The sequence below is a fragment of the Myripristis murdjan genome, chromosome 2 (genome assembly GCF_902150065.1).
Source record: "Myripristis murdjan chromosome 2, fMyrMur1.1, whole genome shotgun sequence".
NCBI classification, from domain to species: Eukaryota; Metazoa; Chordata; class Actinopteri; order Holocentriformes; family Holocentridae; genus Myripristis; species Myripristis murdjan.
In genome coordinates, this window is record NC_043981.1 from 9,435,001 (window position 1) to 9,447,500 (window position 12,500).

The window sequence follows — 12,500 nt, forward strand, 5'->3', positions numbered from 1 at the left end:
GGGATTTGTTGGATTTAACACATTTTTCCACTGGAATTTTGATACAAACACTGACAGTATTTGACAGCTATTTGTAGCCTGAAAACAACTTAATTGCCTTTATAAAAAAAAAGAAAAAGAAAAAAAAAGAAAAAAGAAGTAGAAAAAAAGCTCTGCACAGTGTAGACTGAAAAGTTTCTGGAATCTACAGTGCACCGTCCAAATTTCTCTTTTTATAAATGGTAAACTTAGAGGGTCGAATTTATAGTGTACTGCACCTTTAAGAAAGCTCTCGCGTTTTACATATTCAGATTTTATGCTAATGACGATGTTTTGTGAAATTCAGATTTAATTGAGACGTAATCCCACTTAATCCATCATATTTATCATCGGGGAAGAACTCTGCAGATATTATGTCCCTCTGATAAATAAAAATGATTCATGGGTAATCCTATTTGCGACAAGCGAGGCTGTTCTTTTCAAGGCTGTAGTAGGAGAGTATGTAGAGAGAGTGTGTGTGTGTGGTAGATTTTTGAAAGTGCACTGTGGCTGTCTTCAACCCCCCCCAGAATATGTATCTCTGTGGGTGTGGGTGTGTGTGTGTGTCCTATTGCATTGTCCTGTTGCATTCATTATCCTCATTATTACCATATTTCCAAAATCCGGGTCAATGTCTCTCTCTTTCTCATTCGTTCTCTTACCCCACCACATACCTACCCCTCCACACACACACACACCCCCACCACCCCCATGCTAACACATGTTACACTAAGTAGCATGTGTTAGGAGGATCAGGCAGATTCACTGTAAGGGAATTAGGGCCCTGAATGGCCTCCCCTAATTGGACTTGAATGGACTTAATCTATGGGAAACTGGTTCTTAAAGATGAGCCTCTTAGACACAATGGCTGCCTCGTTCAGTGTGGGAAGTGGGTTGAGCTGACAACTGTTTTAGGCACAGATGAGCAAGCACACACACACACATAAACACACAAACACACACACACACACAGGCTCTAATTGCGTAGTGAAAGCTCTTGCCTTCTGACCAGACGATCATATATGTTGGTGTGAGACAATGAGGTCGCTGTTGCCTCGTCTTGAGAGAGTCAGTGAGAGTAATTAAGACCTCGTTAAGACTGGAGGAGTTAGGATTAATTAGACGCTTGGCGGCTCGGGGAGCTCCTTCTGACTCCACAAACACACTGCACACACACATCAGACGCCCGTTGGCTCAGGGAACTCTACCTCCTTCACAGATAAGGTGCCTGCTAGCTGAGGTTTTCACATACTCTGCTCCTCTCTCTCTCTCTCTCTCTCACACACACACACACACACACACTTGACACGAAGCAGTGACACTCTTCTTAGCGAGCACCCTGAAGACTCTTGCCTCGAGTGGCTGAAATATCTCGATACTGCCGCCTCAGCAGGAATCAATTAGCGTCTGACTCGCCTCTCGCCCGTCTTGTCAGTTTGACTTAAACAGCCAATTTGGCGACGTTAGGATATGAATCAGCAACAGCTGGTGGACTGATCCTGATGTAACTTCAGGTCAGTATTTAACACGCTGAGGCCTTTCAGTCCTTCAGACGACAAACATTTAAGTCGAGAAGTAGAGAAGACGACATCACCTCAGCAGACTCAAGGCAGAGATTTTGGGATAACCATGAAAAGCCTCCTAATAAGGAATAGTGTGTTTTACATTCACTCCAGAAATGAACTGGTCAGAGCCACTGTCAAATGATTCAAGTTGTCATCTTATCCTAAAGTTGCTTGAACTTCCATTTTATTGCGCCGCACTTCCGTTTGATTGCTTCCCTGCTAAGTAGCTTGACTGGATTATTTGTCGATTATTTGTCGGGAGCACTTTCAAAAATCGGTCAGTTGTTGTGGCAGCTGCTGCGGTGAAAAGTGATTTAGCTAGCCAATGACTGAAAGTGCCAGATTGAGAGTCTCACACAAGAAAACAAACAAACAATCAAACAAATCTGTACGAGTCTGTGCCCAAACAGTGTTGGCTGGTAGGTAATACAGGTAGGTGGGTGAGTAATGATGCATAACTAGGTGAATTGAGGGTGAAGACATTATCGCGCTGATACATCACCACCTGGTTAGCGACTTGACATTTTGCCCATGTTGACTGGAGGAAAATAATGATGATTATGAACTGTGGCTAAAATAATTGTAAAGTAATGGTTAAAGTAGGCTAAGGTACTATGAAAGGCACTATGAAATGCAAGATGTGCCACTGGAAAACTTCACATCATCAGCCAACTGATGACATGTTGGCCTTTCTGGAGCTAAAACCCTATAATGCTATCACATTCACGAGGACTTGTGGGGTTTGTACAGGAGAAGGCGTCCCAGCGGCTGAGTTAAGGGGCTTACTGTGCACTGACGACATGGTTTTAATCAATTCACACCCCCCACCCCTCTCTCCTGCAGTGTGTAATGTCTAGTAAGGCAGAAATGTCTTAAAACGTAATTTGAAAAAGTTACTACAACAGCTATTCTTCCTGCAAAGGAAACATTACAACTCAGAGATTTATGTTGATTTAGCACATTCGCGCTGTCCTCTACAAAATGTGCCAAGCTGCGATGAATCTGGTTGAAGTGGGCAGATTCTTAAAGGATGTGTGCGTGTTTTTTTTTTTTTTTTTTTTTTTTTTGCCCTTCCAACATGGCCTGCGGGGCAACAGCGCCCGCCGTCAAGGGAGGAGGGGAGTGAGGGGTGTGGGGGGGACGTCGGGCACCCTGACACTTTCTCTCTTTCTGTCCCTTTCACTTTGTCTTTCTCTCTCTCTCTCTCGGGCCGACACTCTCCCTTTCCCCCTTTTCGTTGTAAACAGAAAATGGCATTCCTCGAGGTCAGCGTTTTGCCCCCCGTCCGTCCCTCCATTCTCTTTCTCTCTTTCTGTCTTTTGTCTCACGCCTCTCTTGTTTTTTTGGTTTGTGCTGATTGTGATGAGCTATACGGGGCAGCGGGTGGTGCTGGGTGGGTGGGTGAGTGGGTGGGATGGAAAAGCATGGGAGGGTGTGGACTGTTTTGTGTCTCAGTGTGTGTGTGTGTGTGTGTGTGTGTGTGTGTGTGTGAGTGTGTGTGCGTGTATCTTCTGCTATGTTAGCAAGGAGCACCCTTTGAGACAAATTGACTATATTGAATTTCAGGAAGAAAACACATTATACGTTAGTATATACATTATAAATTATACATTAGTACAGTCTATACATTAGTATAGACTCCTTCACTTATGTATACCTTTAAGAAAGACATTTCAGGGGTCACTTTCCTTAAAAATGTATGTTATCACCAGTGCCACACAATTAGTGCTGAATTATTTCTTAATAATTTGAGCAAATATTATGTATTAGCAAGTATTTCAAGTATTTGCAACGATTTACCATATTCCCATGGTGGCCATTTTGAACTTGTGTTATACATCATATGAAAATATACATAAAACGGATATGAAAATTATATGAACTTGACACTATAATTCAACACACAGCTGAAAGCTTCAGAGGGAATCATCACAAAACATCACAGATTTAGCAGGGAAGCGGGATGCTGCAGGGCTTGGATGCTGCGGAGGACCATGGAAGTCCGTATCCAAAAGAAAAGTGTGTTTTCTGTACAGGAGTGTGTTTTAGAATGGGAACAAATGTCTGGGGTGAAGCAGAGATTTAATGGTATGTGTGTTTGTGCATGTGTGTGTTCCTCTGTGTACATATGCTGGCGTGTCAAGCGCATCACGTGATTGTTGCTCTGTTTGTGTTTTCTGATGGACACATGACACCATCTTGTGTGTGTGTGTGTGTGTGTGTGTTGGTCTGAGTGTGTTAATTGCTGAGTTGTCACGTTCTTCCGTGTAGCTCTTTTGTGGGTCGCCCACCACACACACACACACACACACACACACACACACACACAGACACAGACACACACACTTTCCCCTCCTGTCACTATGCATTGTAAAACCTCTCCCTTCCCTTCTGCCAGTCGACACACACACACACACACACACACACACATCCCCCAATTATGCTCCATTATGTCACCCATCTGACCGCTCCTAAAAAAAATTCTCTCTCCCTCTTTTACATCCTTTGTCGTCTCTCTCCCTCTTTCTGTCTCCCTCTCTATCTATCTGTCGCTCATCCCTTTTTCCTGTGAGACAATGTCTTGTAACAATACCAAGCTTAATCTCTGTGTCAAAGCCGTTTTTCCCCTTCACCGAACACACACACACACACACACACACACACACACACACACACACACACACACACACACACACACTTTCACTGGGCCGCTCCTATAGCCCCCCTCCCCATGTTTTGTTTCTTATGAGGAACAGATGAAACTGTGAAGCTGGAAAAAGCCCAGTGGATACTACAAACAGACACACATTTGTACCGTAATGCAAACCAGCAGAGGAATGCTAATATCAGTGATGTTGCCAGGTATGCACCTCTAAGGCTTTAAAATCAGAAAGGACACAGTAAACACACCGTCCACACTTCACTATTGTGTGACTGTGAAACATTTTCCCTGATGATGCGACACTGTGAGCAACAAATCTGCACTGAAATCATCAGAATAAAAGTAGTGGCCGCCATCATGCATGTCAGTGATGACAAACCTTGGTGTCCAAAAAAAAAAAAATCCAAAGTGGTCAGTGGAAGCTATTTCAGTGTGTTTTGAATTTTTTTTTTTTCTTTTTGAGCTTTGCCTGCTTGTTATCGTAGCTACCCAAATTTACCCACCTGAACCTGGTACAAGGAAATTATCTCACCCTGCTGGCATATTACATTTTTAATGACAAATTTTAATGCGATTTGCAGAATAGAAACTAGATAAAATCAAGTAATATCAGTAACATTTAGGACAGTTTGGTGAAAACAATATCATTTAGAGTTATTTGCAGTGAATTTTGTGCACAGAAGCCACTGGAGGGCATTTTTTATAACAGTAACAATAACATTTATAGGGGTTAGCAGATTTTCACAAGGGCCCTCAAGGCTCATGTAGCTTATTTTGGTGATTAACAAGATAAAGAAACTCTAATTCTGAGATTTGAAAAGTGTGTGTGTGTGTGTGTGTGTGTGTATTACTGTTTTTGATCAAAGAGCTTTAATTAGATTGGAACTAATTAGAACTGTTTCTGTTGTGACTGTCTTCAAAGTCACAGAAATACACATGCATTCAGTTTACACATAGCCCATATACACAGGCGTATACATGGATACACACACACGCACACACACACTGTTTCAACTTGAACGACTAATTCAATTTGGAAGACTTGGAACGTCTATTCTCCTATTCAGCAAGCCAGTTTGAGGCTCAAGGATATTCCAGTTATTAGAAAATAATTGCACTTCCTTTGATTCAATAGCCTCAGTTAAGCAAAATCAACTCGAGTGAGACCTTGTTAAAGCACAAAACTTTCTAAAAGTTTGTTTGCCAAGTTCCTTGAAGATGGAGCGATTTTTTGGAGTAAGACACAAAATTCAAACAGAATTTCACGAATTAGACAAAAAAAAATGGGCAAACATTTCCTGTCTGTGTTGGCACTGCATTCATAGTAGACTGCAGGTACAAACCAAACAAATATTGATCAAATAACTCCATTTCCTGTCTCATCTCTCTCTCTCTCTCTCTCTCTTTCTCTTTTTCTTTACTTCTGTCTCATACCAAATCAATTTACATGCCACTCATTTACCATCCTGGCCGGCACATTATGACGTCTAAATGAATTAATTACTGTTAATATTATTCAGATATTTACAGGTTAGTGTTGGTATATTTGTAAGTAAAGAAACCCTGAGGTGACAGGAAGTTATTTTTGATTGAGGTTTAAATAAGTGTTGATTGGGGAATATTGTAAGATAAATGCTGAAGTGATTGATTAATTACTCAAGTGGAGGCTTAAAACACTTAAATACTGTAAAATAACAGCAACATTGGTGATGTAACTTGCATTTCTGATTCTATTTCTGAGTCCAATTCCTGTGGCCATATTCAGATGACTGGATGTTAAATAGTGGTGCTTCCAGTGCAGCTACAGTGGAGTTTGATAGTATAAATTTAAGGTATCTAATTAAGTGACTTTGGTGTCAGTGCCTCAGAATCAAACAGCAAAGGGCTTGTCTAGACTCGCCACTTTGCATCAGTCCCACAGGGAGAAACCAATAAAAGAGGAGTCAGACTAATAAATAGGAGGCATGATGATATCAGCACGTCATCGGTGCAGGCCTGGAGAGCATCATCCAAGTCAGTTTAACTTAGTTCAGTCTTATAGCTTTGAAAGAAAGTGTAAAACTAAATATGGCATGTTTTTCAGGAGAGACTTGATGAAATTAGGTAGAAAAAAATATGTGCATATATCAGTATCTGTATTGGGAAATACCAGCATATCAATATCGGTAAAAACTCCAGTATCCCTGCTGATAAATATTAACATCCTAACGCCTTTTTCCGCTTCATCTTCGCCGCAGTTCAACCGCTGCATCACCTCCCAGCTGATCAAGTGGTTCAGTAACTTCAGGGAGTTCTACTACATCCAGATGGAGAAGTTCGCCCGGCAGGCCATCAACGAGGGCGTGACCGCCGCCGAGGAGCTGGCGGTGGGCCGCGACGCCGAGCTCTTCAGGGCGCTCAACATGCACTACAACAAGGCCAACGACTTCGAGGTACGCTGGGGTTTGGGGATGGAGTGTGCCATGGAAGGGTGAACTCTGTGGTGCTGTGTGTGAGTGTGTGTGAGCAACTTTGTGCGCCTCAGGGTGTCTAATATGAGATATAATAAGGCTAATGACTTTGAGGTGCTGGGGAGGAGTGTGTGTGTGTGTGTGTGTGGGTTTCTCAGTGTGTATGTGCAACACACAGCTCTTTAAAGCAATATAACACTGACTGTAGGGAGGGAGACTTCACATTCATCTGAAGTGTTTCTCAGTTGTGTCTGAGTAGTTTTCACATTTTTGTTTTTGTTTTAAATTTCCATCTGTTTTTGGTGATTTTCTTGTTTTCCCTTCGTTTGATGGAGCGGATGCCTCTCTATATTTTGAGACAATTTTCCAATCTCTTGTGTTTATAAAACCCTTCCAAAAATCCACCTTAAAAAAGAAAACAATAAATATCTTAAGTCATTTACTCTTGTTTTTGGTGTTACAAACTTGTTTTTCTTCAAAGAAATGAAGAAAATCTGCCTGTGAGATGAGATTATCCCACTTGTCTTGATCCTACTGGGCTGATCTGCTTTTTTCTGCCTGGTTTCATCATATTTATAGTTTTTTGGGTTTTTTTTCCCCATAAAACTTCCTGAAACTGCATTGAAAACTTGCAAGATTATCTCGTCCCACTGGCAGATTTAAACACTGAACATGAAACTGAAGTGACTTGTTAAGGTTAAGGATATCTTTTGCAGTCCGACTTAAACATGAATTGTCATTTTGCTAAAAACAAGGCTGCTTCATTCATGCTCCCGAAAAGATTTTATTTTTTTTGACAGCATTTTTTTCCTCTAATCTGTCTGCATTCAGCCTACATCAGAATAAAGACTCACTTTACCTTCAATTTAGTGAATTCAAGAAGGATTTTCCTCAGGTTTTGAATAGCAAACATCTTTTTCTGCTTTGACAACTTTCCTGTATCCACTGTATGAAGCAATTATCAAGAGCGATGGCTCTTTCATTAATGAGCGATTTATTTTTTTCTGTTCACTTTGAAAATTGAATTAGAACTGGAGCCGACAACAACCTTAGCACAACACACATACAGAGGCGCGCACACTCCTACGCACAAACGTCCTCCAACCAGTCAGCTGTTCAGAGCGCAACAGTCACCTCACAATTCTGCTGAGGTGTGGATGTCGCTGTGCGTGTGTGTGTGTCTGTGTGTGTGTGTGTTCGATGAGGCGAAAGAGGACGACGCTTGAGGCGCGGGTGTCCTTGTCAAAGCGATTTGCAGAAGTCACATTCTCTCTCTCTCCCTCTCTTACTTTTTTCTCTCCCAATATTGGTCTAAGGGGACCTGAGGGCCCTTAAACTATACAACGTAGCATCAGCAGCATTTAGATATCCATTAGCACACACCTTCACTGATGACACACACACACACACACACACACACACACACTCAGGCATCTGTTTTCAAAGTGTCCCAGCTTGGAAGAGTGAATAGACAGAAATGCTTTGCATAACAAGAGTCAGGTAGCTTTTCACAGGTGTGTATGTAAAGAGACTGTATGAGGAAGCAGAAACATGCTCACGCACATGCAAATAGCACAGAAATAGTGTGTGTGTGTTTTTTGTGTGTGGGTGTGTGTTTGTACTTGTTTCTCATTCCCTGACTGATGTCATTTTAGGCGATCCTCATTTTTTCAAAAGGTTAATTTAGGATAAGGATTTGGGCTTCGATTTAAATTAGGATTACATTTACAGTAAAATTAAAGGAACAGTCCAAATAATATACTAGTAGGTTAGAGTGTAAAGTTATGTTAATTTAATAGTCAGTAGGGTTTTTATTTAAGGTTATACCTCCTTAAGGTTAGATAACCCTAGGATCTGTGAGGTGCACAACCTTATTTAACCTTTATTTAATTGTCATAAAGGTACAGTTCACAAAAAAAACAAATAAATAAATAGTGCAGTCTATCCTTCCAGAGGTTGAGGTTTCCACTCTGTCTCCTTTCACTCCAATACAATGTGATCTGGATGGGTATTTGTTTATGGAATTCAAGCTGTTCAGAATTTACATGACGAGTTTCACTGGGAGCTGTGTATGTCCACCCCTAATTTGTCCTCTTTGAGGGTGAACAGATACAATTTGCTGACGTTCTTCGGCAGGAAATAGTTCCCAACAAAACTCTAAATCACAGAGGGCTCTGGATTATGTCAGGTGTCCATGTCATTGTATTTGGAGCTGTTTCTGTTGAGCTTTTCCACATGTAAATATGACAATGACAATTTGATTGCCACAAACAAACACCCATCCAGCCCCACTGTGCTGGGGTGAAGGGAGACAGACCGGAAACCTCATCAAATCACAAAGAACCTATCTGGATGGATGGACTGGGCTGGTGTTTTGGGTGAGCTGCTCCTTTAAGGTCAGGTGTTCAAGTAAATACAGTCAACAGAAGGTCCTCATAAGGATAGAAATCACAGAGATGTGTGTGTTCACTGCAAAAAAAACCCCAAAAAAACAAAAAAACAATTCATTTAGTGTCATATTCAGTGTTATCAAAAAAAAAAAAAAAAAAAAAAACATCGGCAGAAAAAGTCTGCCAGTGGGATGAGATAATGCCACTTGTTTCCAATATAGTTTCACTTTTTTCCTGTTTGGGAACAAGTATAAATATGTTGAGACAATAGAATAAAGAAGATCAGCCCACTAGTATTAAGAAAATGACACTTGATTCAAGGAAATGCTGGAAACAAGTTGATTAGAATTGGAAACAAGTGGGATTACCTCATCCCACTAGCAGATTTTTCCATTTGTTTTAGGAAGAGCAACATTTTAACATTGGATATAAGACCAAATGACTTGTTAAGATGCAGGTTTTTTTGCAGTGTTCTTTGTGTGTTAAGGTGATACTGTGTGCAAAGGTAGGTATAATTTTCTTCCCCCTCTTTGTCCCTTTTCTACCTCCTTCCCCCGTCTCCCTCCCTCCACTTCCATCCCTACATCCCTCCATCCGCCCGTCCGCCCTGGGGGAACATTACTGGCTGGGGACTCTCTCTCTCTCTCTCTTTCTCTCTCTCTCTCTCGCTCTTTCTTTCTCTCTCTCTCTCTCTCTCTCTCTCTCTCTCACCCCCCCGTCAAACTCACGGGCGTGAAACTGGAACCGTGGCCGATTCAGCAAGTCTCTCGACGTACACACACACACTGAAGTCTTCTCCTTTTGCCAAATTTAGCATCATCAGAGTTCCACCTTGGTTTGTCCCCCGTCACACCCCTTCCCCTCCTCCTCTCCACCCCCTCCCTCCCTACCTCTTTTCTATCACTCCTCGCTCCCTCTCCTCTCTCTCTTTCCTCCCCCGTTTCCTGCTCTATCTGTCCTCCGTCCAGCTCGTTTGACAGTTATCCCCTCTGTCGATATCCTCTCCTCGCCTCCTCTCCTTCTCGTCGCCTCTAATGCCTCTTTCATTTGCCTTTGTCCTCTCCTCGTCTCCTCACATACCCTTTTCTCTCCATCCCGCACTTTGGCACTCCTCTTCCCCTCCTTTCCCTCTTTCATCCCCAACTTATCTCCCCCTCTGCTCCTTCCCGTCCTCCCTTCCTTCTTCCACAATGCTCCTATAACCTTTCCTATAAGCTCTTGCTATAAATAGACGTTCTAACCCTCCCACTGCAACTTGTCCCCCAGGTTGTTGTAAATAGCAATTTGTTGGTCAGCTTGTCTTGGTGTAATAGCGATGTGATCTCGGCGGGCTTGTCATGCTTAAATAAGAACGCATTCTCTTCGACTCGCCTGATTAAACAAGAATGTCTCCTTAAGGCCCCGGTATTCTTGGTAAGAAACAGAAGGCCCAGCGACGTCAGCAGAAGCATGCGTTTGAGTTCTTTTTGTTTTCTGTATAAGCCTCTCTTTGACCTCCCCCGGCCTACCGTTGGTCCAAATTCTGTTGAATTTCCTTGTTAAAGTTTTATTTTATATATTGAGTCCCACAGATGACTATCTGCCAGAACTGCAGGTATTAAAGTAACTATTTAGTTTCACCAACTGTCCTGTGAAATAGTCAGTGCAGTTTTCCTGTAATTGTATAGGCTAAAACTGCATTCAGTTGCCCAGATGTGGGTTAGAAATGTTTAAATCACAAATTGTACCAGACAGAGGTAAACCCTATCTCTCTGTTCCTCTACCCGAACCAAATGTACATCTCTCTCTCTCTTTCTCGCTCTGTCTGTCTCTCTCTTTTTCTCTGCCCCAAGAGATACAGAGCTGTTATTAACAATACTGGCAATGCGTTTGCCTTCTTTTATGGTTTCTTTTTACATCTTTCCAAATATACTGTCACATTAATGCTCACAATGAGAGGTGACTACCTTACAGATCAGTCAGTACCTGTGTTCGACTCAGCTTGACCAGAGCTGACACACTCGCAAACACAAGTGGACATGATGCCAAGCTGGAAATGGCTGTCCTAAAAGTGCTGCTCATTGTTCACTGAACTTTTCAATCATAACGTTTTGATAGAAAGTGTTTCAGATTTAAAAGTTAAAAAGATACTGCTAATATCACTTCCTTTGTTTCTTCTGACATTGACAATGATGATGTCACCCGGTCTAAAAGTCCCACCTCCTCTACTGTGCTTGGTCAGTGTGTGAGAAATGACCTTGGTGGGTGCAGTGCCTGTCAGAAAAGTTCAGTGAGTTCATGACATCAGTCATTTTCACAGCTCTTCCCGAATCAGGTCATCTCACACAGTGATGAACAGTACGATTATCTCCACCAACCACAATGACTCTGACGTGTGCAGCAGGTCAGTCAGGGCCTGGATAAGTTGTGTCAGTTGTTATCCCCATTTTACTAGATAAATCAATGATTTACTTGCAGAGTTTGTTTGAAATAAATGGAAGTGCCCGGAGATAATCAAACATCAATGAACTGTTTCAGGAGGAATTTTTTAAATGATTGCGGTCATAAAATCACCGGACAGGGCCCTAACTCGCATTCGAGACTGGTGCACAAAAAATGCCAGAGCAAACTGGAGAAAAAGAGAAAAAAGTGTTGCTGGCACTCGGGAAAACATGCCAAAGAAAGCGCTTTTAGCTGACTGCCTGTAAGAGAGGATTGCTATCTTGTTATCCCACTAATAAAACAATGTTAAAACAATCTTTTGACTTGTTTATGTACTTAGTAAACTCTCGTGGTTAAATAAGAATGCGTCATTAGTCAACTTTGGTAAATAAGGCTTAAGATCTCATGTTTGGCTGGCTTTTTCAATAGACTGGGATATTACTGTGGAAAGGTGGGTGTAATTTGTTGGGAGTTTGTGTGTCTATGTGTGTTTTGTTGTCTTCCTGCCTTGGCGTAAACAGGCCCCAGTAATTATAGTAGCTTCATTAATTACCTCCTCTCCTCCTCTTTCTCCTCTCCAGCCACTTTCTTTCAACTCGTCCTTCTTGTTTACCTCTCCGTCTCTCTCCATCCTTACCTTCTCCTTCCTCCTCCTCCAACGACGAAACAATTTTGCCCTAATTGCGGCTCTGCCCACGAACTAATGAGGAAGGCAAAGAGAGGAGGGGAGGGTGGGGAGGGGGAAGGGGAAGGAAGGGGGAATTGTCTCATCTTCAGAAAAGAGGGAAAAACAAAAAAAAAAAAATGAGAGTGAGAAAGAGACATTTGCTTTGCCAGGACACTTGGGGAAAGGTGTCGGCTTCTACCTTCTGCCAAGAGGAAGAGAAATGTTTCTTTTTTTGAGTTTTTCAGGAGAACAGACTGACGAACTGGTTAAGACTGCCAGCATGGGCACGCCGTGTGTGTGTGTGTGTGTGTGTGTGTGTGTGTGTGT

General features: G+C 42.1%; 1 protein-coding gene and 1 long non-coding RNA gene across 5 annotated transcripts in view; one reads left to right on the forward strand and one right to left on the reverse strand.

Annotated features, from left to right (window-relative positions):
* LOC115374738 (uncharacterized) overlaps positions 1–12,500 on the reverse strand; it is a 99,435-nt gene that overhangs the window by 52,587 nt on the left and 34,348 nt on the right. The gene's annotated exons all lie outside the window — the stretch shown is intronic.
* prox1a (prospero homeobox 1a) overlaps positions 1–12,500 on the forward strand; it is a 45,215-nt gene that overhangs the window by 19,347 nt on the left and 13,368 nt on the right. The window contains exon 6 of the mRNA XM_030073811.1: positions 6,483–6,677. Within this exon, the coding sequence (XP_029929671.1) occupies positions 6,483–6,677 (195 nt within the window). The remainder of the gene's footprint in view (positions 1–6,482; positions 6,678–12,500) is intronic.